Consider the following 24,117-nt stretch of genomic DNA (forward strand, 5'->3'; position numbering starts at 1 on the left):
CTAAGACTTTGCAACTTTTGTCCCCCACTCCAATTCCTCGAGGGACATGGTTCGTTGGGAGGGTATGGCAACCGAAGACTGACACATTTATGTATTATTTATGCTAGAAATTGATGTAAGTTATACTAGAAATGTAAGGCAGTTTGGATCTGGAATACTTTTCTGGGTAGGCGCACACAAAAGGAGGAGCCAAGATGCGCCACTTCGTATTTTAGGCGCATCATGTAATGGCAGTAATAATATTAAGACCGGCATTTGAAATGCTGATATTAAAACGGTTGTCCACTCAGAAATTAAAGGGGTTGTCCCGCGCCGAAACGGGTTTTTTTTTTTTTCAATAGCCCCCCCGTTCGGCGCGAGACAAACCCGATGCAGGCATAAAAAAAAACAAATCGTCCAGTACTTACCTGAATCCCCGCGCTCCGGCGACTTCTGACTTACCTTGTGAAGATGGCCGCCGGGATCTTCACCCTCGGTGGACCGCAGGTCTTCTGTGCGGTCCATTGCCGATTCCAGCCTCCTGATTGGCTGGAATCGGCACACGTGACGGGGCGGAGCTACGAGGAGCCGCTCTCCGACACGAGCGGCCCCATTCAGAAGGGAGAAGACCGGACTGCGCAAGCGCGTCTAATCGGGCGATTAGACGCTGAAGATTAGACGGCACCATGGAGACGAGGACGCTAGCAACGGAACAGGTAAGTGAATAACTTCTGTATGGCTCATAATTAATGCACAATGTACATTATAAAGTGCATTAATATGGCCATACAGAAGTGTATAACCCCACTTTGTTTCGCGGGACAACCCCTTTAACTTTTACACACAAATGGTTTAAAACAATAAAACAAATGGTACTTACTAGCGAGCGAGCACGCTCGGTAAAGGCAGATACTCGAGCGAGCATCGCTCTTCTCGCGTAACTGCAGACTCGTCCAAACAAATGCGGGGGGGGGGGGGGGGGCGGCAGGGGGGAGTTATTAGCTGGTCTCTTAACAGGCCTTGCAATATAAATATGGGATGGCAGCCAAACTAGTGTCTTTTCCATAAGGAAATACACAGACAGATAAGCTGTTTTAGCGTACTCACTGTTGATCAAGGTAGAGTTCTAATTGGCTGTGTGAGAGGCCATCTTTGATGTGGAATCGGGCCGGGGGAAGAGTACTGTTTCTTTAACTGGAGACTGCCAGTTGGTTTACGGAGTATTATAGGCCATGTAGTGTTCCTTAAGAAAAAGGCATGCAAAAGCGTGTACATTGACCTATAAGGTACCTACCATAGGTAGCATTACGGAAGCATATTTCCATTTTTGCATAGTTTTTTTTTCCCCAGGAGACTTCACATGGCATGTAAGACTTTCAATGCTAATGGCATAAGGAGAAACAGTTCCCTGTCACAGACCTAAGATTTTGCTATAAACCAAATCAAATTTGGTGCTGTTTAAGGCATTATCACCCTAGACAACCCATGTCTATTTATCCTTTGGAGAATGGTTGTTTGTCATTTTTCTTGTAGTTAAGAATGTGGGGTTAAAGCACTCAAATCCTCACAGTCTAATCATAACTCAATCTTTGTAACACTCCTACTAAAAGTTTTGATGGCGATTGTCACAGCTTGCCAAATAAAAGCGGCGATTGGGACCGATTCATGTGAATTTCACGCTTGTGCGTGTTCATTTTATTTTGGTCAGCAAGGGGTTACCTACTCTTTACTGTTCAAGTTCATTTACATGCAAAGATGATCTTTCAAATGACTGAATGATTGAAAGATTTTGTGATCTATTTGCATAAAGTGTTAATGGCCAGTATTTGCCACTTACACTTTATCATCTTTATTTGCATGCAAATGAGCCTCCAGTAGCTGTTTGCAGAGCCCAGCCTGTTATTAGTCACAAGCCCAGCTGTGCGAGCAGCTACATTGTTCTCCTTGGGACTGCTTGCAGAATACTATGCAAACTGCTGGCTTCCCGCAGAGAACAGCCTGCGGTCTACTGGAGATAAATGCAAACTCCTTTACCTCCAGTAGCTGAACAGTGGATTTCAAGTTCACCTTAAAATCATTGTTCAAACGAAAAGTGAATGATTCCTGTGTTTACATGTATTAGTTATTGCTCATTTGAACAAATTTTGAGCAATAATTGTTACGTGTAAATGGGCCTTTATGTGGTTAAATGGCTGGCTGAGATAATTGGCTGCTCAAACAGTCAGTCAGAAATTGTTTGGCTATTTAATCCAGCTCCTCTGAACAGAAGGTGCTGGTTATACTTTCAGTTTGGTCTTGTCTACAGCTGCTTTGTCGAAAATTCACCTCAGTTAGGATAAATCTGCATTTTGCTTTATTCACACAGGCGTTGCGATTTCCCTGGCTTAGGCCTTAGTCAGATGGGCGTTTTATCGCGCGATTTGCGCATCGCATGCCGCATGCGCATGCGCAAATCGCGTGACCGGCGGCGAAAAATCGCGGGAATAATCTGCACCTAGCCGCGTTAATCGTTGCAGCAAAACGCCCGTCTGACCGGAGAAAAATCGCCGTGCGCATCAAAATGCGCATGAAACTTAGACTGACCGGCGAAAAAAATGATTTTGGTGCGCACATAAAACGCAGAACGCAGATAGGCGCGATCTGCGAATCGTCGTGTCCTATAATTTTTCGCATATCCGCATAAAAAGCGGACATGTGACCGATACCATAGCAAACCATTGGTTCTATATATGCGCAAATCGTATGCGCATGCGCAAATCGCGTGAAAAAACGCCTGTCTGACTAAGGCCTAAATCTCACGTTTTCTTGCCAATTCACACAATTCAAGGTGTGGTGTATATACGACGCACTCTGGAATTCCGTCACATGGGGGGAGAGAGTTTAGCAAAGCTGAACTCTTTCCCCCTCCCCCCCTTCCCTTTGCCATCTGATTGTGGCAATAGAAGCCCCCATAGAAGCCTATGGGAGCTGCTGCAAAAGGGAGAGAGTTTAGCAGCTCGAGCTGCTGTTAAAGTCCCTCCCTCTCCTTGCCGGCTGCTCCTATAGGCTTCTATGGGAGCTGCAGGCTGATCGCAGCCAAGACAGGAAAAGACCTGTCTTTTTAGGATGTGTGCTCCCTTGTACATTCACTTGGATATCCCATTGATACAACTCTTTGCTTTACCAAACCTATCACCTAATCACATATTAGTAAATGCTGAATAATTCAAATTCTTACTACAGAAGAGGGAATGACGTAAAATACCATCTGGAAACACTAATAATTTAAGGAGCTGCTTAAACAAGCGAGATCCATATCTGTCCTGCTTTCTCTATTACTAGCCATTAAGAATGGCCCTTGCGAGAAGCCGAAGGGGATCTGCATTGACATGTCATTGTAATTGCTACTCTGCGGTATGTCCGTAGGAATAGTTCAGGAAGCAGAATTGAGGGCAGGGAGTACAACAAAAGGATTTGTCCATTTGGTGGGTGGTCAGGGGATCGTGGCAAACTGCGCTGTCAGGTTGTGTGAAGAGACTATATTTCTCTAAGTACATGTTGGCTTTTCGACAGAAAAGACCTTGAAAGTTACTTTGCGTGTGCACACTGTATAATTGTTTTATCGCTTCGACCCCACTTAGTGTTTTCACAATGGGCACATTTCCTGAACTTTAGTGCACTCAGAAACATAATAGAACCAATATGTAACATTTCAAAAATGCAAAAGTCAAATTGTACATTACAATAGTGCGCCCGCTGGTTTTTGACTTCCCGCTGAAAAACCTTTATTAAATCTACTTATTCTACGTTTCGTGTGTGTGTATTTTTTTCCAGACCTGCTTTTGTCATTCTTACTGTACATGTATTTTTACCCTTTCATGTCTTTCTCATTCATAGTACTCTGGCTGGAGGAAAAAAGAAGCTATAAAAATTGAAAATATGGAATAATGCATGGCAGAATTGTTAAAGAGATTTAAAGGGTTTACTTAAAGATGACCCATCAGCTTGTTCTTATGTGTGATGTAATAGAGTTGTGTTCCCTATGAAATCATAATGCTGGAACATTTGTTTCTGCACAGTGCCATTCCTTTGTTATTCTTCCTGAGAAACAATAAAAAAGTGACAATTGGGTGTTACCATTTCTCTTGTCAAAGGGGTGTGTCCACACAGTTTGGTAGCCCTGATTGGACGATTATAAAGAGTGTAAGGGCAGACTCCCAACTAGTAACACTCAGTTGTTAAAGGAGTTGTTTGAAAAAATAATAACAGCTGAGCATGCCAAAAAATAGCAAAATACTCAATGTCACATGGCGAGGGGAAGGCTTAGATTGTGGAGTGACTGGTAGCCAACTTTCCGAGATTCTGCATGTCAATGGGACAAGCGACTATCAACTTCTGCCACAGCTCTACAGCAATCCGTCTAGCCCCGTTCCAAATGTAGCTGAGATTGCAAGCTTAGAACACCGGCTGATTTGTACCTAGCTTTCCCAGGCTCCTGCACGCATGCGAAGCAAAAGCTCAAATCATCCACCTGGCCATTCTAGTGCAATCCAGAGCTCTACAATGCCCATACAATACACGCTGCCACCACCAATGTTCACGGGCATTGGACCCGAATGCAAATTATCCACTAATTGGTTCACTAATTAATGTGCAGTTTAATTCTAAAAAGGAACAGTGCTTGTTTACAGAAAAATACAAAAATGATGTTAGAAGGTAATAGACAAGAGGCATGCATAAGATATCACAGACAGTAAAATAAAGGGATCAAAGTAAGAGTGTTACCATTCTTTGTGTGGAGCCACATGGAAAGGAAAATCTGGCTAGTCCACACACAGGGCGCCCTCCAGGGGGCTGACCCTGAGCACACATCCCTGTGCGGTTTTTAAACCCTTAGCAGGGTAACTCCCATTTAGATCCTTCCAGCCCCTGTGGGGGTCTGGCTTACATTGAAGCTCAGGGACATTGAAATCCATATTTCTTTCACAACTCCATGTCGGTGGGACCCACCATGCAAATATGACAACGTTATTTCCGCTCATGATTTTACATGCGTTTTGAGCCCCCAGATCGCTATGGTCGCATACATGCTTTCCAAGATATGCGGTTCTGGAGTCTCTGAATGTTTCCCAAGGATGGGAATCTCAGCATCTTATTTATGGTGATGCGACATTGCCCAAAATATCCTTGTTGGTGGGCTGCGACGTACAGATCAGTCGTAATTTCTATATTACAGTTTTTCTTTGTTTGAATTTTGGCTCCAAAAAGTTATCAGGACTGGTTAAAACCAGCTACACGAGGGGGAAGGAGAAGGTGCTGGCTCCTAAAGGCTTTCTGTCCTTATCTCCTAACATAAACATTTGCTAGCTCTGCTTCAGCAAGGACATCACAGACCTCCTAGGGCAGTGGTTGCGAACCTATGGTATGTGTGCCAGAGGCGGCACGCAGAGCCATCCCTGCTGGCATGCGTTACCGCAATAGTGAATGCCGGCGCTAATCCTGGCGCACACTGTGACATCAGTGTGCAGCAGGGATCCTCCTCCCCCCTCCCCCTCATCTCCTATTTTGTTCCACGAGAGCAGGGGAAGGAGGTGTTCGGCAGCACACTGACGTCAATGTGCACCTGCGATTAGCGCTGCTTGGGGGCGTTCCAGGCAGAGAAGAAGCCGTGCTTCCATGAGGAGGAGGGGGTAAGTATGTGGGTCTCGGGGGGTGGAATGGGGGGCTGCTGTGGGATGTCACTATTATGATGGGGGCCATTGTGGGGTGTCACTATTACTACGGGCGCCGCTGTGGGGTGTCACTATTACTACTGGAAGCCGCTGTGTGTGTGTGGGGGGGGGGGTCACTGTCATACTGGGGGCTACTGTAGGGTGAATATTAGTAATGTCCCTATTACTAATGGAAGCCGCTGTGGGATGGGGGGAGGGGGGTCACTGTGATACTGGGGGCCACTGTGGGGGGGTCACTGTGATACTGGAGGCCGCTGTGGGGTGTCACTGTGATACTAGGGTCCGCTGTGGGGGGGTTTACTATTACCACTAGGGGGGGTCACTATTATACTTGGGGCTGCTGTGGGATGTCACTATTATCTCTGGGGCTGCTGTGGGGGGTTCACTATTATTGCTGGGGCCGCTGGGGGGGCACTATTATTGCTGGGGCCACTGGGGGGGTCACTATTATTGCTGGGGCTGCTTGGGGGGGTCACTATTATCGTTGGTGGGGGCACTATTATTGCTGGGGTATGTTTACATATGGTGAAAATGGGCAGGGCTGTTTCAAAATAGACAGCGGAAATGCTGCAGAGGTTTCCACAGAAATTTCCGCTGAGGACATTCTGCAGCATTTCCGCATCCAAAAAGCAGTCAGAATCTGCACGCTGTCTATTTTGAAGCGGCCAGGTCCTTTTTAGATTGACGGGGGTAAAATCATAGGTCGTGATAAGCCCCGCCCCCTGACGTGTTGGCACTTTGTCATAAATATGTGGGTTTTGGGCTGCAATTTGGGCACTCGGTCTCTAAAAGGTTCGCCATCACTGCCCTTGGGGGATGTGACAGGCTCTGCTGAAGTCTACTTTCAAGCTCTTTTTAACACTCAGCTTTCCTAGATGCTGAAAAGCATTTAACTTTTCCACCTGCAAGCTACATAGCTGTTTTGCAAGTTCTCATTCAGCCAACAGGCATTTCTCCAAGCTGTCCCCATAAACATGAACTCTTGTTTTGGCTGAACGTTTATGTACTTTCAATGGGCAGACAGGAATAAGTCACTAATAGAGATGAGCGAGTATACTCGCTAAGGCACATTACTCGAGCGAGTAGTGCCTTAGCCGAGTATCTCCCCGCTCGTCTCTAAAGATTCGGGGGGCGGCGCGGGTGACAGGTGAGTTGCGGCGGGGAGCGCGGGGGAGAGAGAGATCTCCCCTCCGTTCCTCCCCGCTCTCGGCCGCCGACGGCCCCCGAATCTTTAGAGACGAGCGGGGAGATACTCGGCTAAGGCACTACTCGCTCAAGTAATGTGCCTTAGCGAGTATACTCGCTCATTTCTAGTCACTAACAGACATCTCTGCTGTAGCTTATCTCCAGGAAAAACAAAAAGAACAGGCATTGAAATTCAATGTGACCGATCATTGTTTCCACAATATCATCTGTTGATGGAAAGATGGGCGCTCCCATATACAGAAGGGTTAGGATGACTTTTGCCTAATGTGTATAGGAGCCTTAAAGGGGTTATCTCAATATAGACATTTACCACCTATTATAGAATAGGTGAAAAAAGCCAGTTTGGTGGGGAAGAATGGGAGTACTGTGCCCCCTTCTTCTCATCACCCGCAATGACATGGAGAGCGAATGGAGTGGCGGTCAAATATGTTTAGTGCTTCTCCTTTTTTTTAAATGGGGCTGATGAAAATAACCAACTACAAGCACTTGGCTATTTCCAGCAGCGTCATTGAAGGTGAATGGAGTAGCAGCGCATATGCTTGACTGAAACTCTATTCAATCTCCTCCTCACTGCGGGGGTGCAGGGAACTCTCAGAGGCACTGGAACCCTTTTCTCAGGATCACTGGGGGTCTCAGTTATGAGACCACCACCAATAAGACTTTTATCACCTATTCTATTCCTAAGAGATAAAAGCCTATCTTAGAATAACCCTATTAAGGGGATAGGAACATGTTGAGCTGCTTTCCCATTCTATTTGGACCCCATAGTACCTTCCTTTATGATATATGGAATTAACATATACAATATCATTTGGACGATCATAGGACCAGTGTGGAAGTTATAAAACCCATATCCGGTGCATTTATAGATGGGGAATAGGGGCACTGATCTTAAAACTGAAATGGTTCCGTTTTCTTTCTCTCCATTTTCGCAAGGACGTTCGACTTGACAATGTCATCAGTTCCTTTTTTGTTTTTGTCATCATTTCAGAGAGTAGCTATATACCATTCATGGTTAAGGTGATATGAGCAGCCTTAATCCTTTACATGTAGACTTCATAGTATGTGTCTACTTTGTTGTGCTTAGTATATTGACTAGTGTTGAATGAATGAACCAGTAGAACCCTTTTTTTAGTCAAACTTTGCTAAAACTTTGATTTAATACGAACCTGTACTGAGCTTTTAGCAAAGTTTTACCCAAAACAGGGTCTTGACTCTACATTACTAGCTGCAGTATGTACCTTAAAAGTATGCTATATAATTCCAGAATTGTAAAGTCATTAACATTTTTGGAATATTTAACAACGTATAAACCCTTAAAGGGCCATTCTGGTGATTTTTTAAAATTAATCCATTATGTAGCTCTCACCCTGTATATATATATGTGTGTGTATATATGTGTGTATATATATGTATATATATGTATATATGTATGTATATATATATGTATATATGTATGTGTATATATATGTATATATATATATATATATGTGTATATATATGTATGTGTATATATGTGTGTGTGTGTATGTGTGTGTGTATGTGTGTGTGTATGTGTGTGTGTATGTGTGTGTGTGTGTTTGTATATATGTGTGTGTGTGTGTGTGTATGTGTGTGTATATATATGTGTTTGTATATATGTGTGTGTGTGTATATATGTGTGTTTGTATATATGTGTGTGTGTATATATATGTATATATATATATATATATATATATATATATATATATATATATATATATATATATATATATATCTGCTAGTGTTACCTTGGTTTGTTATTTCTTACTGTCCTAAACTTCTAGCCTCTTTCTCCTTGATTGGTCATGTGATCTCACTTGTGACCAGCTCAGATCTATTTGTGGTTATGGATTCATTTTCTAGCCAGATTCTCAGTTTGGGTGTTACTGTTACATGGATCTACCATAGAGACTGCTTATAGGAAGACACATACACCCCTATCACAATTACTGCTAAGTATCACACAGCTCCAGACACACAGTTATAATAGAGGAGACCACAGCTCATCCTCCTGACTGTATACTTATGGGTTGTAGCTTATTTAGATGAAAATGCAAGGCAATGATAATTAAACCTCCCCCACATTCAATCAGAAGGGTATAGCCTCAGCTAATGCTAATGCATCATGGGATTGATGTGAAAGCAGAATTAAAAAATCTCAGCCTCAACATGGTGTCTGATAAGCATCAGACAGGGGGCTGCACTGCATGGAAGTGATTGAAATACACAGAGGAGACCTCCAGAGTGTGACAAGCTATCAGTTGAGCAGGGCAAGTATAGAATAATGTATTTTCACTGAAGTGGTCCTTTAACATTATTAAAAATTTTGCAGTATTTTAGATTTTTGAAGCTTTTAAGGCATTGCAAATCAGTAAGTCCAAAGCTTGTGATCCCGCTCTATGTGTTCCGTGATGTTTAAAAGGACAATGGACAGTGGAAAAAGTTATGTAACACAATTCTAGTAGCGTGGTTCACGTGCCAGTTGTTCTTTTGGCGGCTCCCCAAGGTAAACGAGATGCAGAAGATAAGGATTTCTCTGCTGTTTCATAGCCTGACATTTTGCACGTTCATTTACCTTCACATAGGAACAAAGCCAAGCTGGCATTAATGCGAGAGGGTCAATCAATTGCACAGTGGGTGAATGTCAACTTAGAGCTTATTCATTTTTTCAGACGTGAGACAAATACCTAAGAAGCACTCTTGCTTCTGTGGTCCTTGGTCAATAGAGGTGTTCTAAATCTTGAAGGTAATTGAAGGTAACAAAGGACGCTTAAGTGTTGATACCGGTACGCCAAACACACGCCGGATGTCTTCTTCTCCATTTACAGAAGAGTAGATGAATGTGATGTAATAAAACATAAAATATGCATCTGATCTGCTACATTTCATATATTTTCTTTTCCTTAATGTACCTTCATAAATTACAGGAGAAACAAACATATTTGACATAACATAAATTAAAGTGTATCTGTCATTAGTCTGAGCCACACAACTAAAAGCTTCCCCATGAGTTCAGCATTTAAAGTTTGTGGCACTGAATACTAAGCCAATATGCTATGCAAAAGAACTTTTAAAAATAGTGTGAAAAACCCAATACAAAAAGTTATTGTATGTGGCTCCTCCATGCATTCAGCTTGACTTGACACGCATACAATGCCGGTTCCCAAAATCTTGGCTTGAAGAACATTTTTTTTAATTAAAAAAAGCCGAAAGTGATACAATGTGTGATGAGTGGAGATGAGCGAATATACTCACTAAAGGCAATTGCTCGAGCAAGCATTGCCTTTAGCGAGTACCGGCCCGCTCGAGACGAAAGGTTCGGGTGCCGGCGCGGGGGAGCGGTGAGTAGCGGCAGTCAGCAGGAGGGAGCGGAGGGGGGAGAGAGGGAGAGAGAGATCTCCCCTCCGTTCCGCGCCGCTCTCCCCCACAGCTCCCTGCCCACCACCGGCACCCGAACCTTTTGTCTGGAGCGGGCAGGTACTCGCTAAAGGCAATGCTCGCTCGAGCAATTGCCTTTAGCGAGTATACTCGATCATCTCTAGTGATAAGTGATACTAGTATAGGCTTCTATTTCTAGGTGAATGTCTGCGGAACCCTTTTGAGGCAGCATTCCAGCCAATGTTGTTGGGAAAGGTTGTGTTCGGCTACAATGATTTTTTTTCAACAAGTTGTTCAGTTTTTCGCCTATTTCATGATGGCTGCTTTCTAGGAACAACATATGAAAAAGGTTCACTTGTTTCTTTGAGGTGATAGGGATAGTGCGCTCAGAATTTGTAACACAGGGCCAAATAGTCAACCAAAGTTTTTATTTGAATGTTTTGGAATGGTTACGTTCTGATTTGTTGGAAACAGGTGGCTGGTTCTCCTATCATGGCACGAGGGACAATAACAGCTCTGCAGTATGTTCAGGACATCCTACAGCTACATGTGTTGTCTCTCATGGCGGGGTTTCTAAGAGGCGTTTTCCAGCAGGGTAATGCTCGGCTGCAGACAGCAAGGGGGTCATAGGAATGTTTACTTAACACTGCCACACTTTAATGGCCTGCCCGGTCACTAGATTTATCGCCAACAGAACATGTATGGGACCACCTTGGATTCAAACTTCAACAGCGTACAAATTTGTACAATCTAAAGGCTCAGTTACAGCAAGTGAGGAGCGATATGATGCAGGATACCATACAGAATCTGTATGCCTCCACGCCTGCCAGTATCACATCTTGCATCCAAACTAGAGGTGGTATAACAGGGTATGAGAGCCTCCATACCTGCCGGTAGCACATCTTGCATCCAAACTAGAGGTGGTACAACAGGGTACTACGGTCTACATGCCCGCCCATATCACATCTTGTATCCAAGCTAGAGGTGGTACAACAGGGTACTAGAGCCTCCATGCCCACCCGTATCACATCTTGCATCCAAACTGGAGGCGGTATAACAGGGTCCTATAGCCTCCATATCTGCCTGTATCACATCTTGTATCCAAGCTAGAGGTGGTACAACAGGGTATGAGAGACTCCATGCTCACCCATATCACATCTTGCATCCAAACTGGAGGCGGTATAACAGGGTACTAGGGCCTTCATGCCCAGCCTTATCACATCTTGTATCCAAGCTAGAGGCGGTACAACAGGGTATGAGAGCCTCCATGCCCGCCCATATCACATCTTGCATCCAAACTGGAGGCGGTATAACAGAGTCCTATAGCCTCCATGTCTGCCTATATCACATCTTGTATCCAAGCTAGAGATAGTACAACAGGGTACTAGAGCCTTCCCTTCAAGAGGTCTGTTTTCCTCAATAAATTATCCTTCGGCTCTGATTTTCAATCACTCACTGATATCAATGCTACAATCATATATATATATATATTTCAGTGTGACAACCACTAAAGGATGGATTCTTTTGACAATAAGTGTATCTTCCTCCATGAAAATGCTGAGGAAAATGGATTCACTCAATACAATTACTGCACTGGACCCAATGCTTTGTTATAATGGCCCTTAGCATGAGCTGTAGTACTGTCAAACACATATTTATTGATATTTATTTATTTATTGCCTTATAATATCTGGTTTATATTTTATCACTTATTTTTTTATTTCTCTCTTTCTTCTCTACAAACGCAGTCATTGCTTCCATAATACACAACCTGGAAAATTCAACACTGAAATGAGCAATCACTTACAACATAAGAGGAAAAAGCAATATATGCTGACATGTGGATCTTTTACTCTCATTACACTGTACTTATTTAATATTTCATTTTTTTATACTTGCAATATTCCCCCAGGCTCTTTCCATTGATAGTAATACCAGCTAGTATCTTACTTGAACAGTATTTTGAGAATATGTTATCATTTTGACAGCTTTATGTGCCTTTGAATGTCCTCTTCATCAGAGTAGAGATTTGACAAATGACTAGGTTAAATCAATATAAAAAGCAGTTAAATAAGCATTTCAACGACAACATAGAGCATCAAACCAGCACATGTGGGTTATATACTCTTTGTCAAAAAAAATCCAGCACCTAGAGGAAGTTGTCGGTTTGCTGGAAAACCCGGCATGCAGTTACATCTCAGGCAGATATGCAAATGAATAGAGTTGTGGTGTGATTAGATGAACGGTCTTGCCACCTGAAGTCCTAAAAGTGGTTCCACCCTTAGCCTATAAAAAGGTCCTCAAAGGCTACTTGTGTGTATTTTACTTCTTTTTCCGCTTGTGTAGAGGTTGTTGACCACTAGATGCATCTATGGTGCAACTGAAGAGACTTCAGCTAGTTAACAGGGTTTAAGAGGGGACACATTTTTGGAATGCGAGAAGTTGAATGGTCAATGAATTGCCCACCAACTGGGCTGTTCTGACCAGACTGTAAGAAAGTGTTGGGACTTGTGAATGGGTGAGAGCACACACACAAGGCGAGTAGCTCAGGACACCCTTGACAGACCACCAGTAGAGAAGATCATCCAACAAGCACAAGCAGCTCCAACTGTTTCATTGTCCGACATCCAGAGACAGGGGACGAGATCATTACAGGCCCCTGTAACTGTTTCAAGGCATTTAGGTAAAGGATATTTGGTCACACAGTGCCCATTACATGAACTGCCTTTGAAACTCACCCAGTGTCGCCTCCGTTTGCAGTGGTATCACGAAACACAAAACTAGACTACTATGGAGTGGAACTGGGTTGTGTTCATTGACAAATCCTGGCTTGGGCATGGATGATGGCCATGCTGGTGGCTCTGGAGACCTAGGGGTGAGCACCTCAACCCTGCCTTAGCAGTGGAGCTGCACAGTAACCCCACTGCTGCTGTGATGGTTTAGGGGAGCTATTACATATGACAGTCGGTCACCCCTAGTGGTGATATGAGGGGCAGTGACTGCAGGACTTGCTGCAGTCACATGTATTCCTCTAATGGTGGCTTCCAAAAGGCATTTTCCAGCAGGATACACACAAGGGGGCCACAGGAATGTCCCTTACAACATTGCCATGCTTCTGTGGTCCGGCCAGTCACCAGATTTATTGCCAATAAAACATGTATGGAATCATCTGGGATGCCAACTTCGTCAGCCTATGATTTTGCGCAACCTAGAAACTCAGTTACAGCTAATGTAGATCGATGTGCTGCCGGATCCATATGGAACCTGTATGCCTCCATGCCCACCTGTATCATATCTTGCATTCAAGCTAGAGATGGGCCAAAGGGGAGCTAGAGTTCCCTTTAACAATCAAATATATATATTTGTCAAAATGTTTGCAGCATTTAAAGAAATGTTCCTCCGATATTTGTGCCAACATTGGGGGTGTTGCATAGCAATAGGCTGCATTTGGCATTATTATCATGCTTTGACTCCTTGAGTCAGTAGGGATAAATCTGTATGGGAGGTGACAGAATTCTATCACAGTTAGGCCATTTTTACACGGCCAATATTCTCAAGTCGAATTTTTTGCATTGCAAGAACAATGGTGTGCTTCATTTTAACATAACTTTATTCATTCTCATGCTAACGCAGTGATTTTTCTTCATTACAAGCAATGTGAATGATGTGAAGCAGAACATGTCGAGATCATCCTTATGTCAGGTGAATGAAGCACGTGTCATCACTGCAGATTTCAATTAATGCCACCCAAGCAGACCTCCCATTACCGATTCGGTACAGTTGCCAAACATCTTTCCAAGTTCCGAGAAACAGGTTCTGTCACCAATAAGCTGAAAGATGGATGACCAAAAACCGCTATCGATGAAGCATTAGCAGTCTCTGTTCTGGCCTCATTCAGCAAGAGCCTACAACATAGTACTTGTCGCCTGTCTCAAAAAGTCAGGGTTATCCATGCCTGCATAAAGTGAATTTTGTCTACACGTAAATACTGCAATGCCTGACAGAGGTAACACAGAACGTTGAATAGAATTTGCAGAATGGGTGACACAGCAACTTCAGATAGACCCTTGTTTTCCCTATCAAGTTCTGTTCAGTGATTAGGCAGATTTGGCAAAAGGTTTGACAACTACAATGTGTGTAAAGGGAGATCTGGTTGGGTGGTGTTGGTTGAAATATTCTACAATGACACAAGTGCTTTGTTTCCCTGACGTAATGACAATCTCAACACATTCTGCTTGAGATAACGCTATCATTCACATTGCCGGTAATGAAGGGAAAACACTATTTTAACAGAGAACGAATACAGTTGTGTTAAAATGAGGTACACCATTGTTTTTCTGGTGAAATTCTCTGCCAGTTTGGCATATCACACATCTGCTTTTGCATTGGAAAAAAATTTGAATTGAATCCAACGTTCAAAATGGCCGTCATGCTGGTGAAATAGCTAGTAGGTCTCCCCCTTTCCTCTACAGCTTATATGCAAAATTGGGTCACCATCTGCCAACCTGCTTTCATTCTATATGGGTGTTTTATACTGTATATCCGCTTTCAGGGTGGCATAATAGAAGAGAAAGAGTCAGGTACCAAAATTCATGTAGCCCCCCAACATGATGCTGCTTTTTTAACAAAAGACCCTAGCATTTGTTACCCCTCTTCCCTTGCATCACTTGGCTTTTGTTTGTTAACTATTTAGTTCCAGCAGAAACAGTCCCGCATTGGGTTTTGCCAGTGGCTTAGGCGATGGAACAACCATCGCTGGACTCCCTCTTTCCTAGGCCTCATAGCAACCCAATGGTTTGCCCATACAGTATGATGCCCTTGCTCTTTCATATAAATAAGACCAGCTGATATTATGCCGAGCTGCCGAGATGGAGATTTGTGAGTAGATTTGTTTTAGAAGAGAAAAAAAATCCTCGGCAAAATGAATCTTTGATTGCTGATACTAAACACAGTGACAGTTAATATTGGAGCACTCAGTGTGCAAGCATAGAGGCTACTGTGAAAGGTTTAAAATATACTTAATACTAGAACCGGACTACCTTATATCAATTTAACGATATTACATTCTCCTTGTGTATTGTTGGGACGCCGGCGACATAACCTTTACGATATTACCATGAACCATCTCAATTTGAGATTTTATTAGAAATGTTTTTACATTCTCATTAAAAAGCTCCGGGCTGCCGGATGATTCTTGCTGTCTCGGGCTGTTAGTAAAAGAACTGCATGACATTACTCAGACAAAAATCCAGTGGCTTTAAGAGTTTGTCCTTTCCTGGTAAACTCAATGTCAAACACTCTTTTAGGGCACATTTACTCAAAAGGTGATTTCCGCACTTGGACGTGCTCTTCCCTCATTTGCTTAAACTAAACATTGCCTACTGGATGTCAGCAATGGAATGCTCTACAGTTCTGTTGTTTTGCATTTGGATTACTTTGTACTCAACTTACAATGTTACTGGAGGACCACATGTATCCAATACAGTAGTATGCTTTTTTTTTGTAAAGAGGTCATTCTACAAATAGAAGTGATGCCCATGCAACATAAATAAATCTTGAATTTATTTGTATAGCACCAACTTTCAAGTGATTTATTTATTACCCCCAACCAAGCTGGGTACTCATTTTACCGACCTCAGAAGGATAAGTTAACCTTGAGCTGGCTACCTGAACTAAGCAGGGATTGAACCTGCAACCTTCAGGTCATGAGCAAGAGCTTAGGACTGCATTTCTGCTGCCTTGACACTCTGTGCCACACAAGGCTTGCAAGAAACAACATCAAGCAAGGACAGGAGAAAGGGGCCAAGCAGAAGCAGCTATTGTAATGCCCAGGCCCTGGAGTGCACTCCATCTTAGAATCTATTTTCTGCATGACATCCAGACGCATATATCTATATAACGCTCCAAATACTCACCATTCGCAACCTGATTGGTTGATTGGATTCACTCATTCGCGGTGATTGCTTATTTGGGTTGCCTGATTCACGGTGATTGGTTATTTGACTTGCCTGATTCACGGTGATTGGTTATTTGACTTGCCTGCTTCCCAGTGATTGGTTATTTGACTTGCCTGCTTCCCGGTGATTGGTTATTTGACTTGCCTGCTTCCCGGTGATTAGTTATTTGGTTTGCCTGGTTCACGGTGATTGGTTGTTTAGGTTGGCTCATGCAGAAGTAAAGAGTAAGAGGCTAATATGCCATCCGGACATCGTGATATAATACTTGTGCTCTAGTAGACCACCCATTGGAATGCCAAAGGGATAAAGAAATGGTTCCAGCAATGTATTTAGAGGGGTTGTCTGAAAATGAGTCTAATTTTAATCCATAAACAACACCACTCTTGTAATTTGGTTGTCTTTGGTATTGCAGCTCATCTACAGTCACTAGAATAGGACTAAGCTGCAATACCAGGCATAGCCTATGGGCAAGAGATGTGCTGTTTATAAAAAAATAAAAGCATAGCCAATTTTGTCTAATCCCAGAGACAACATTTGTTTTTCTCTTAATAAATATCGGTGTGCAAACATTTGTTAAGAAGCATCTATTTGTTATGAATTCATTATATTGACTTTTAGTTCTTTTTTCTTCTTTAGATAATTCCCTTAGCATTTTGGCGAGGCATAATGGATTTAACCGCCTGAAGCAAGAAGTTTACCTTTTACCAATTATAATAAGTGACAGCGGCAATCCCCCAATGAGCAGCACCAGCACCCTTACTATACGGGTCTGCGGTTGTAGCAGTGATGGAGTGGTGCAATCATGTAATGCTGAAGCCTATGTTCTGCCAATTGGACTCAGTATGGGCGCTTTAATAGCTATTCTGGCCTGTATTGTACTTCTTTTAGGTAAGCAATGTTGAAAGCATCATAAAAGTCGTTGTACTACAATTACAAGTTGTTCCCTATCATGTGCATTCAATGTTCTATTCATTTCAATGGGCTGACAGAAATACTCAAGCGGGTACGGCTCAACTATCTTGCAGTCCCGTTGAAAGTGAATGGAGCGCCACTGCATTTGCACAACCAGCAGTCCATTCAGTCATCTCCTTACTGTGAGGAGTACAGTAACCCCACAGTGAGGAGGACAGGGGACATAGGACCCTTGTTCTCAAGATTGACGGAGAACCAAGCGGTGAGACCACCACCAATAGGCCAGCTAACTTGTAATTGGGGTACAACCCATTTAAGCACAACTGGGTTATTGTTTAACATCTGCAGTATTTTGGAGTTCACGTTTGTTGTAGGCATTATTATCTTTAGTTGCGATAAATTTATCAATATGTCATTGTTGATAACTATGTTGCATCTTTAACAGGATTGTACCACAATCACAAGTTATGAGTTGCTGATCAGAGGAGCTATCACTGCTGAGACCTTTATCAATCCCATGAACGGGAGTCCTGTGTCCCATCCCCACAGTGATGAGAAGAAGGGGACATGGGACCCCCATTCTCAGGATCGGTGGGGTCTTAGCAGTGAGATCCCTACCGATCAACAAGTTATCCCCTATTCTTTGGAAATTCCATATATAATTCAGTTTTAGGCTCCACAAAGGATAGAGGGAAGCTGAAGAACATTCAAAAGTAGGCAACTACATTAGTAAATGAGATGAATGGTCTCTACTATGATGACAGGCTAGAAAAAAAGTGCTTCGGCTTGGAAAAAAGACGTCTTAGAGGTCATCTGGTTTATATGATATTCCTAGTTGCATCTTAAACATGCAGAGAGATTTAGCCTTACTGGATAAATGGTCAAAAGAATGGAAACTGCAAATGTAATATGATGCACTTAGAAATTCTTGGAAAGACTATCAAATTAGCTGTTCTGTGTTATGCAGGACTTCAGAAGAGAAAGGTTTTGGGGTTCTTATTTCTGACAGCCTGAAATAATTCTGCAGTACGGTCAAGTAGCAAAGAAAGCACATACGATGCTTGGCTGCATAGATAGAGGTATTACCAGTAGAAAGAGGGAGATTGTGATCCTGCTGTATAGAGCTCTGCAATATTGTAGCTTAATGTATTTTTCTTAGCCATTAAAAGGTATCATATCCACAAGGTTACTGGGTTTCCCTTACTGAGAGCAATCACATTTTGCTGTACTGGCCAACACGGTAGCAAACCCCACTTGGTAGCACTTGGCTACTTGAAGTTCAGACTACATGCTCAACATGGCGGGTTCTCTTGAAGTGTTTTTCTTGTCTATGTGTTCTATCACAGCAGCCACATTCAATAATGCAACACGAAAGATGAATATCTGCCAGTCAGTCCTGTTAAATAACACTTATAAGACAACAACCAAATCATTATAAAAAATATAACATTTTCTGCAAAAATATGCTTAAAATCATTTAAATGATCTAGAGGTCTGTAAGATGAGAGCTTCTAGGCACAATAGAGAAGAGATGTTGGGAGCTTTGAATGATGCTTCCTTGAATTCGGCATTTGTGCAGAAAATTTATTGTAGGTGGACCACATGCTGGGGAAAAGTAAGAACGGAAAACTTTTAAGCAGCCGCATACTGTTTAATGGAAACTAGTGAATTAAAATAATGGAGACAAAAAAAGAACACACTCACTTGATATATTCCCTGCTAATATATTATCAAAGTATACCCTTCTAAATGGCGCGGTACATTTAATTCTGCTTTGTGTTATGGTAAAATGCTTGTCTTTCAGAAACAAATATGAAACATTTCTCTTTAGTTAAAAAGGTGATTTTTAAGAGGACTCAAAGGTTAGCTCTTATCATCATTGCATAGAACTGGGGATAGTGAAAGCTGTATTAGAAACTAGAAATCTATTATACAAGATTAAAGGGGTTGTCTGGGAGTGAAGAAAAAAAATCTCCGTAGTGCCACTATTGTCCATGGGCTGTGTTTGGTATGGCAGCTCAGCCTTGTACAAGTAAGCTTCAGTACCAGACTAAGACTCTTCTTTCCAATCCTGGAAACCTGTTTAAGATATTTAGGCCTCGGTCAGATGACCATTTTTTGCCGCGATTTGCGGATGCACATGCGATCTGCGCATATATAGAACCATTGTTTCGCAATGGGATCGGTCACTTGTCCGCTTTTTATGCAGATGTCCGATAATTTATAGGACACAAGGAATCGCAGATCGCACCTATCTGCGTTCTGCGATTCCTTGTGTTCTATATATGCGCTCAATGGGGCCGGCGGCAGCAGCGCCGACCCCATTGAGAACATATACTATAAGGATCATTCTCCTCTGCCACAGCACAGCTGTGGCAGAGAAGAACGATGTTCGCCCATTGAATTCAGCTGAGAGCTGCCCCTGATTGGTCCCTGCGCTCAGCCAATCAGAGGCAGCACTGACTCACCCATTCATGAATTCATGAATGGGTGAGTGAGAGCTGCCTCTGATTGGTGAGGGCTGTGACCAATCAGAGGCAGCCCATTCAGCAGGCGGGGATTTTAAATCCCCACCTGCTGAATACTACACAGAGCAGTTCAGGAGAACTGCCGGCCGGCCGCGGCTGAGCTCCGGCTGCAGGGACAAGGTGAGTATTTTTTTTTTTAATTTTTACACATTTTTGGATGTTTTTCAGGGAAGGGCTTATATTTTTAAGCCTTTCCCGAAAATTCATCCCGTGCTCGCTGGCAGCCCATTGCTTTCAATGGAGCCGGCTGTATTGCTGGCTCCATTGAATTTCAATGGGTTGGACAGCGCTCCTTTGATCGGGCCCGTTTTGCCGAAAACGCTGCTAGCCTGCTCACGCGATTTGCTGATGCGCATCCGTCATGCGATCCGCAAATCGCGGCAAAAAACGGTCGTCTGACCGAGGCCTTAAAGTGAGACTCAAGAAAAATAAATTGATTCACCTTCCATATGCTTGACAAGGCACCCGGACTACTTTGTCTCTACATCCTCAAAACATTCGCAAAGTGTACAACAGCCCTTGATGAACTTTCTACTTCTGCAGATTGACCCTATGATCCCTAGATCATGCTCTACAGCTATTTACTCTAGGACCCACAGATCATATGTTATCTGATCTTTTTCAAAGTTTCTAAGAAGAATCATGTCATATATATATATGTAGCAGCAGCATCTGGCAAATGTTGATTGCATAGAGCAGCCTTTGCCATTCAGTTTGAATGGAGGCCATGCCACCAAATAGTGTAGTCACGCCAGCAAGTCACTGTGCCAAACTAACATGTGGTGCATTAGCAATGCATATCTGTATAATGTGACCCTTAAAGGAATATTCCCCAAATTGTACACAGAATAGGTGATAAAAGTCTGATCAGTAAAGGTCTCATTGTTGAGACCTCGGCCGATACTGAGAACGTGGGACCTGTGTCATCCTCGCCTCCTCAATGTGGGCTCACTACACCCCCTCAGTGATAAGGAGATTGAGTACGGCGGCAATCAAACATACATGGTAATGCTCCATTCATCCTCATTGGAAGTGTCAGAGATAGCCAAGTGGTTGTACTCGGCTCTTTCTGTTAGCCCCATTGAAATGAATGGAACAGCACTGCACATTCTAGGACATTGCTCCAATCAATTTCCACATCTCTACTGGGTGCACAGTGAGGAGGAGAGAAGAAAACAGGACCCTTATTCTAGGAATCGATGGATGCGTCCGTGGTGAACCTGTACCGATTAGACTTTATCACCTATCTTGTGGATAGGTGATAAAACCTCATTTTGTGACTACCCCTTTAAAGATCCAAAAGGTACTTTTTTTAGGCCTCCTAATTTGGCTGTTTTGAGGAATGTTTAGTACACAAAATTAGGACATTAAATTTGAAAAAAGTAATAAAACGAATTAATATTATACACTTTTGTTCACAGTTATTGTTGTGTTATTTGTAACACTTCGAAGACACAAAAACGAGCCACTGATCATTAAGGATGATGAAGACGTTCGTGAAAATATCATCCGCTATGATGATGAAGGAGGCGGTGAAGAAGATACGGAGGCTTTTGATATTGCAACGTTACAAAACCCTGATGGAATAAATGGCTATTTACCCCGCAAGGACATCAAGCCTGATTTTCAGTTCATGCCTCGACAAGGTCATACATCTACTCCCAATGGTGTTGACGTAGATGAATTTATTAACGTAAGGCTCCATGAAGCTGACAATGATCCCACTGCCCCACCTTATGACTCAATCCAGATTTATGGTTATGAAGGGCGAGGATCAGTAGCTGGTTCTCTAAGCTCGTTGGAGTCATCAACATCAGACTCAGATCAAAATTTTGACTACCTCACTGATTGGGGTCCTCGTTTTAAAAGACTTGGAGAACTTTACTCAGTTGGAGAAAGTGACAGAGAAACTTGACAATGAATCCACATTTTTTGCATTCCTGAACTTCACAATTCTGTAAAGTTTTAGGGTCATTGTTAGTTAAGACTAATGTGGCCAACTTGTTTTAGAGACAATTAGCACCAGTCATCTATAAAGTAAAAACAAATCAACTACATCGTAATGTTGAACCAAAAATTGTGTACGTTAGGGGGTAAGTCTTGTGGAGTAAAGTTTGTGAAGTATCTAGAAGTCATTGGATGTTCAGTATTCACTTGGGCCACCATGATGGTTGAAGATTTGGCATCTGGGATGTCTGACTAAACAGAGCAAACACAAAAACGTTCGAACTTTGGACAAGTGGATTGTTACTCTGTTCTTAAAAGTCTTCTACCGATAACGTCTACTGCAACATTTTGAAAAGAGGAGTTAACCACTTTTTACTAAAGCAATATTTGGTCTTCTGATGAATTTTGATAACATTGATTCCCAGCTGGCTTCCACTGTGTGATGACTATACATTGTACTTACTTGGTGACTTACAAGTCATCAACTAAACATCATCTCTACATGTTTTTGGGCCTTAAATTATTCACCTTTTATCGCCAATTCAAAGAAGAAGAAAAAAAATTCTAAAAAGTTTTTGATGATTCTGAGACATTTCCCCTTAAACAGAGGCATGTTTGTACTGAACTTTTCCTCGAAAAAATTTCAATTTGCCAGAAACGAATTTGAATTTTAAAAAAAAGAAAAAAAATATGTAAAAAATATCAATTTTCTCTTGCTCCAAATATTTATTCATTGATTTCTCAATGCGCTATTTTATTGCCTTTCTTTTTTTTCATATCTTTATTTATTGAAAAACGGTTTCGAATACATAACTATATATATATATATATAATGTATATCCATTAACTAATCTTTTATTTTTTTGTACGCACATACTAAGTGTTAAAATTCATATACATTTTGAAATTTTATGATGGCTTTTAATGCCGCAAGAGGTAATTTAATAAAGGGAGCAATGTATACTTGCAGTAGTTGAATTTTAATGGAAAGCTGTAAGACGAGAAAAAAAAAAAAAACTTTTTTTCCGAGAGGCTTTGTCAGCTTTTATATTTTGTTCGGAATTACATATGATATATGGTGTGTTTTTTTTATTACAAGCACAAACATCTGGAAGTAAACAGGTTCATGTGAATATTTAAACTTTAGAGTTTTAGAGTTTTACACATTACACTGTACAGTGACAGAATCACGCTTGCAGTTATCCGGTGTTCTAGAGCAAAAAAAAAAAAAAAAAATCAGTGTATATATAATTTTAGTGCTTACGTCAGCATTTTTTTTTCTATATTTGCTAGTTATGCACAGAGACAACTGCACACGGAAATTGGCAGCACCAGCGGCTGCGCTCATGTCGAATTTGCAATGACAAGTAGAAATTGTATATTAAATCAAGGTATCACATGCAGATCATTTTAATTTTCTACTTTTGCTCTGAAGCTATATTATCATTTGTTTATTTACTTCATGTATTGGAAAATTCCTGTATTGTTTACTACTTGGTGAAATATATTTTTATAAATATCTTTCTGGTCTCTTTTCTTTTGGGTACGTAAATGAGCTGATTGTGCTTGTTATGTATTTGATAGAAAACGTGAATTATGCCTTTGGTGGGAAAACGGCTTTAACGGTAATTCATATGATTTATCAATGAATGGGGGTTCGAAAACTTTTAAAAAGCCCTTATATCTTGACCCTAACATCTTATACTATTTTTCTGGCAACTTGCCCTTCTCAAGGGCGTACACATCAATCTATAGCTAGTAAGCAATAAATCTTCCTTAGTGTTTAACCCCTCAATGACTGCTAAAAGAGTTCGAGATAAAAGTCAATAACCTTTGGATCCTTGTCAAATGTTCTTGCCTTGCTTATAGGATTCTCTTGAAATGTTTTTAAGACGTAATGGTGATCCCCAATATTGATACTTGAAAGTTAGTTTCTAAGTTGTCTTTTAGATCAAATGAAAAATAGAATCTTCTTAAGGCTACATTATGATATGTATGTGACCTTTAATGAATTTTTATGGTATATGATTACTAGAGATGAGTGAGTATACTCGCTAAGGCATATTACTCGAGCGAATAGTGCCTTAGCCGAGTATCTCCCCGCTTGTCTCTAAAGATTCGGGGCCCGGCGGGGGGCGGGGAGCAGCGGGAAAGAGGGGGGAGGAATGGAGGGGAGATCTCCCTCTCCCTCTTCCCCCCCCCTCCCCCCGCTCCCTGCCGCAACTCACCTGTCACCCACGCCGGCCCCCGAATCTTTAGAGACGAGCGGGGAGATACTCGGCTAAGGCACTATTCGCTCGAGTAATGTGCCTTTAGCAAGTATACTCGCTCATCTCTTATGATTACCTATAATATATATTTATTGTCGCAATTATGATGGCAAATGAGAAGTTGGAACAACGCCTCTACAGCACCACCTATTAGAAGACAGCATTCCTGCAAGTCAATGTCAGACTTTTTAACAAGCCTTGTAGCAAT

The 24,117-nt window shown here is 42.1% G+C and overlaps 1 protein-coding gene across 1 annotated transcript in view; it reads left to right on the forward strand.

Moving 5' to 3' along the window:
• Positions 1–23,070, forward strand: part of LOC136582407 (cadherin-8) — a 426,860-nt gene extending 403,790 nt beyond the window's left edge. The window contains exons 11-12 of the mRNA XM_066583436.1: positions 16,889–17,140; positions 21,114–23,070. Of these exons, the coding sequence (XP_066439533.1) occupies positions 16,889–17,140; positions 21,114–21,607 (746 nt within the window). The 3' untranslated portion in view covers positions 21,608–23,070. The remainder of the gene's footprint in view (positions 1–16,888; positions 17,141–21,113) is intronic.
• The last annotated feature ends 1,047 nt before the right edge of the window (positions 23,071–24,117 follow it).

This window comes from Eleutherodactylus coqui, chromosome 11 (assembly GCF_035609145.1).
Source record: "Eleutherodactylus coqui strain aEleCoq1 chromosome 11, aEleCoq1.hap1, whole genome shotgun sequence".
Taxonomy (NCBI): domain Eukaryota; kingdom Metazoa; phylum Chordata; class Amphibia; order Anura; family Eleutherodactylidae; genus Eleutherodactylus; species Eleutherodactylus coqui.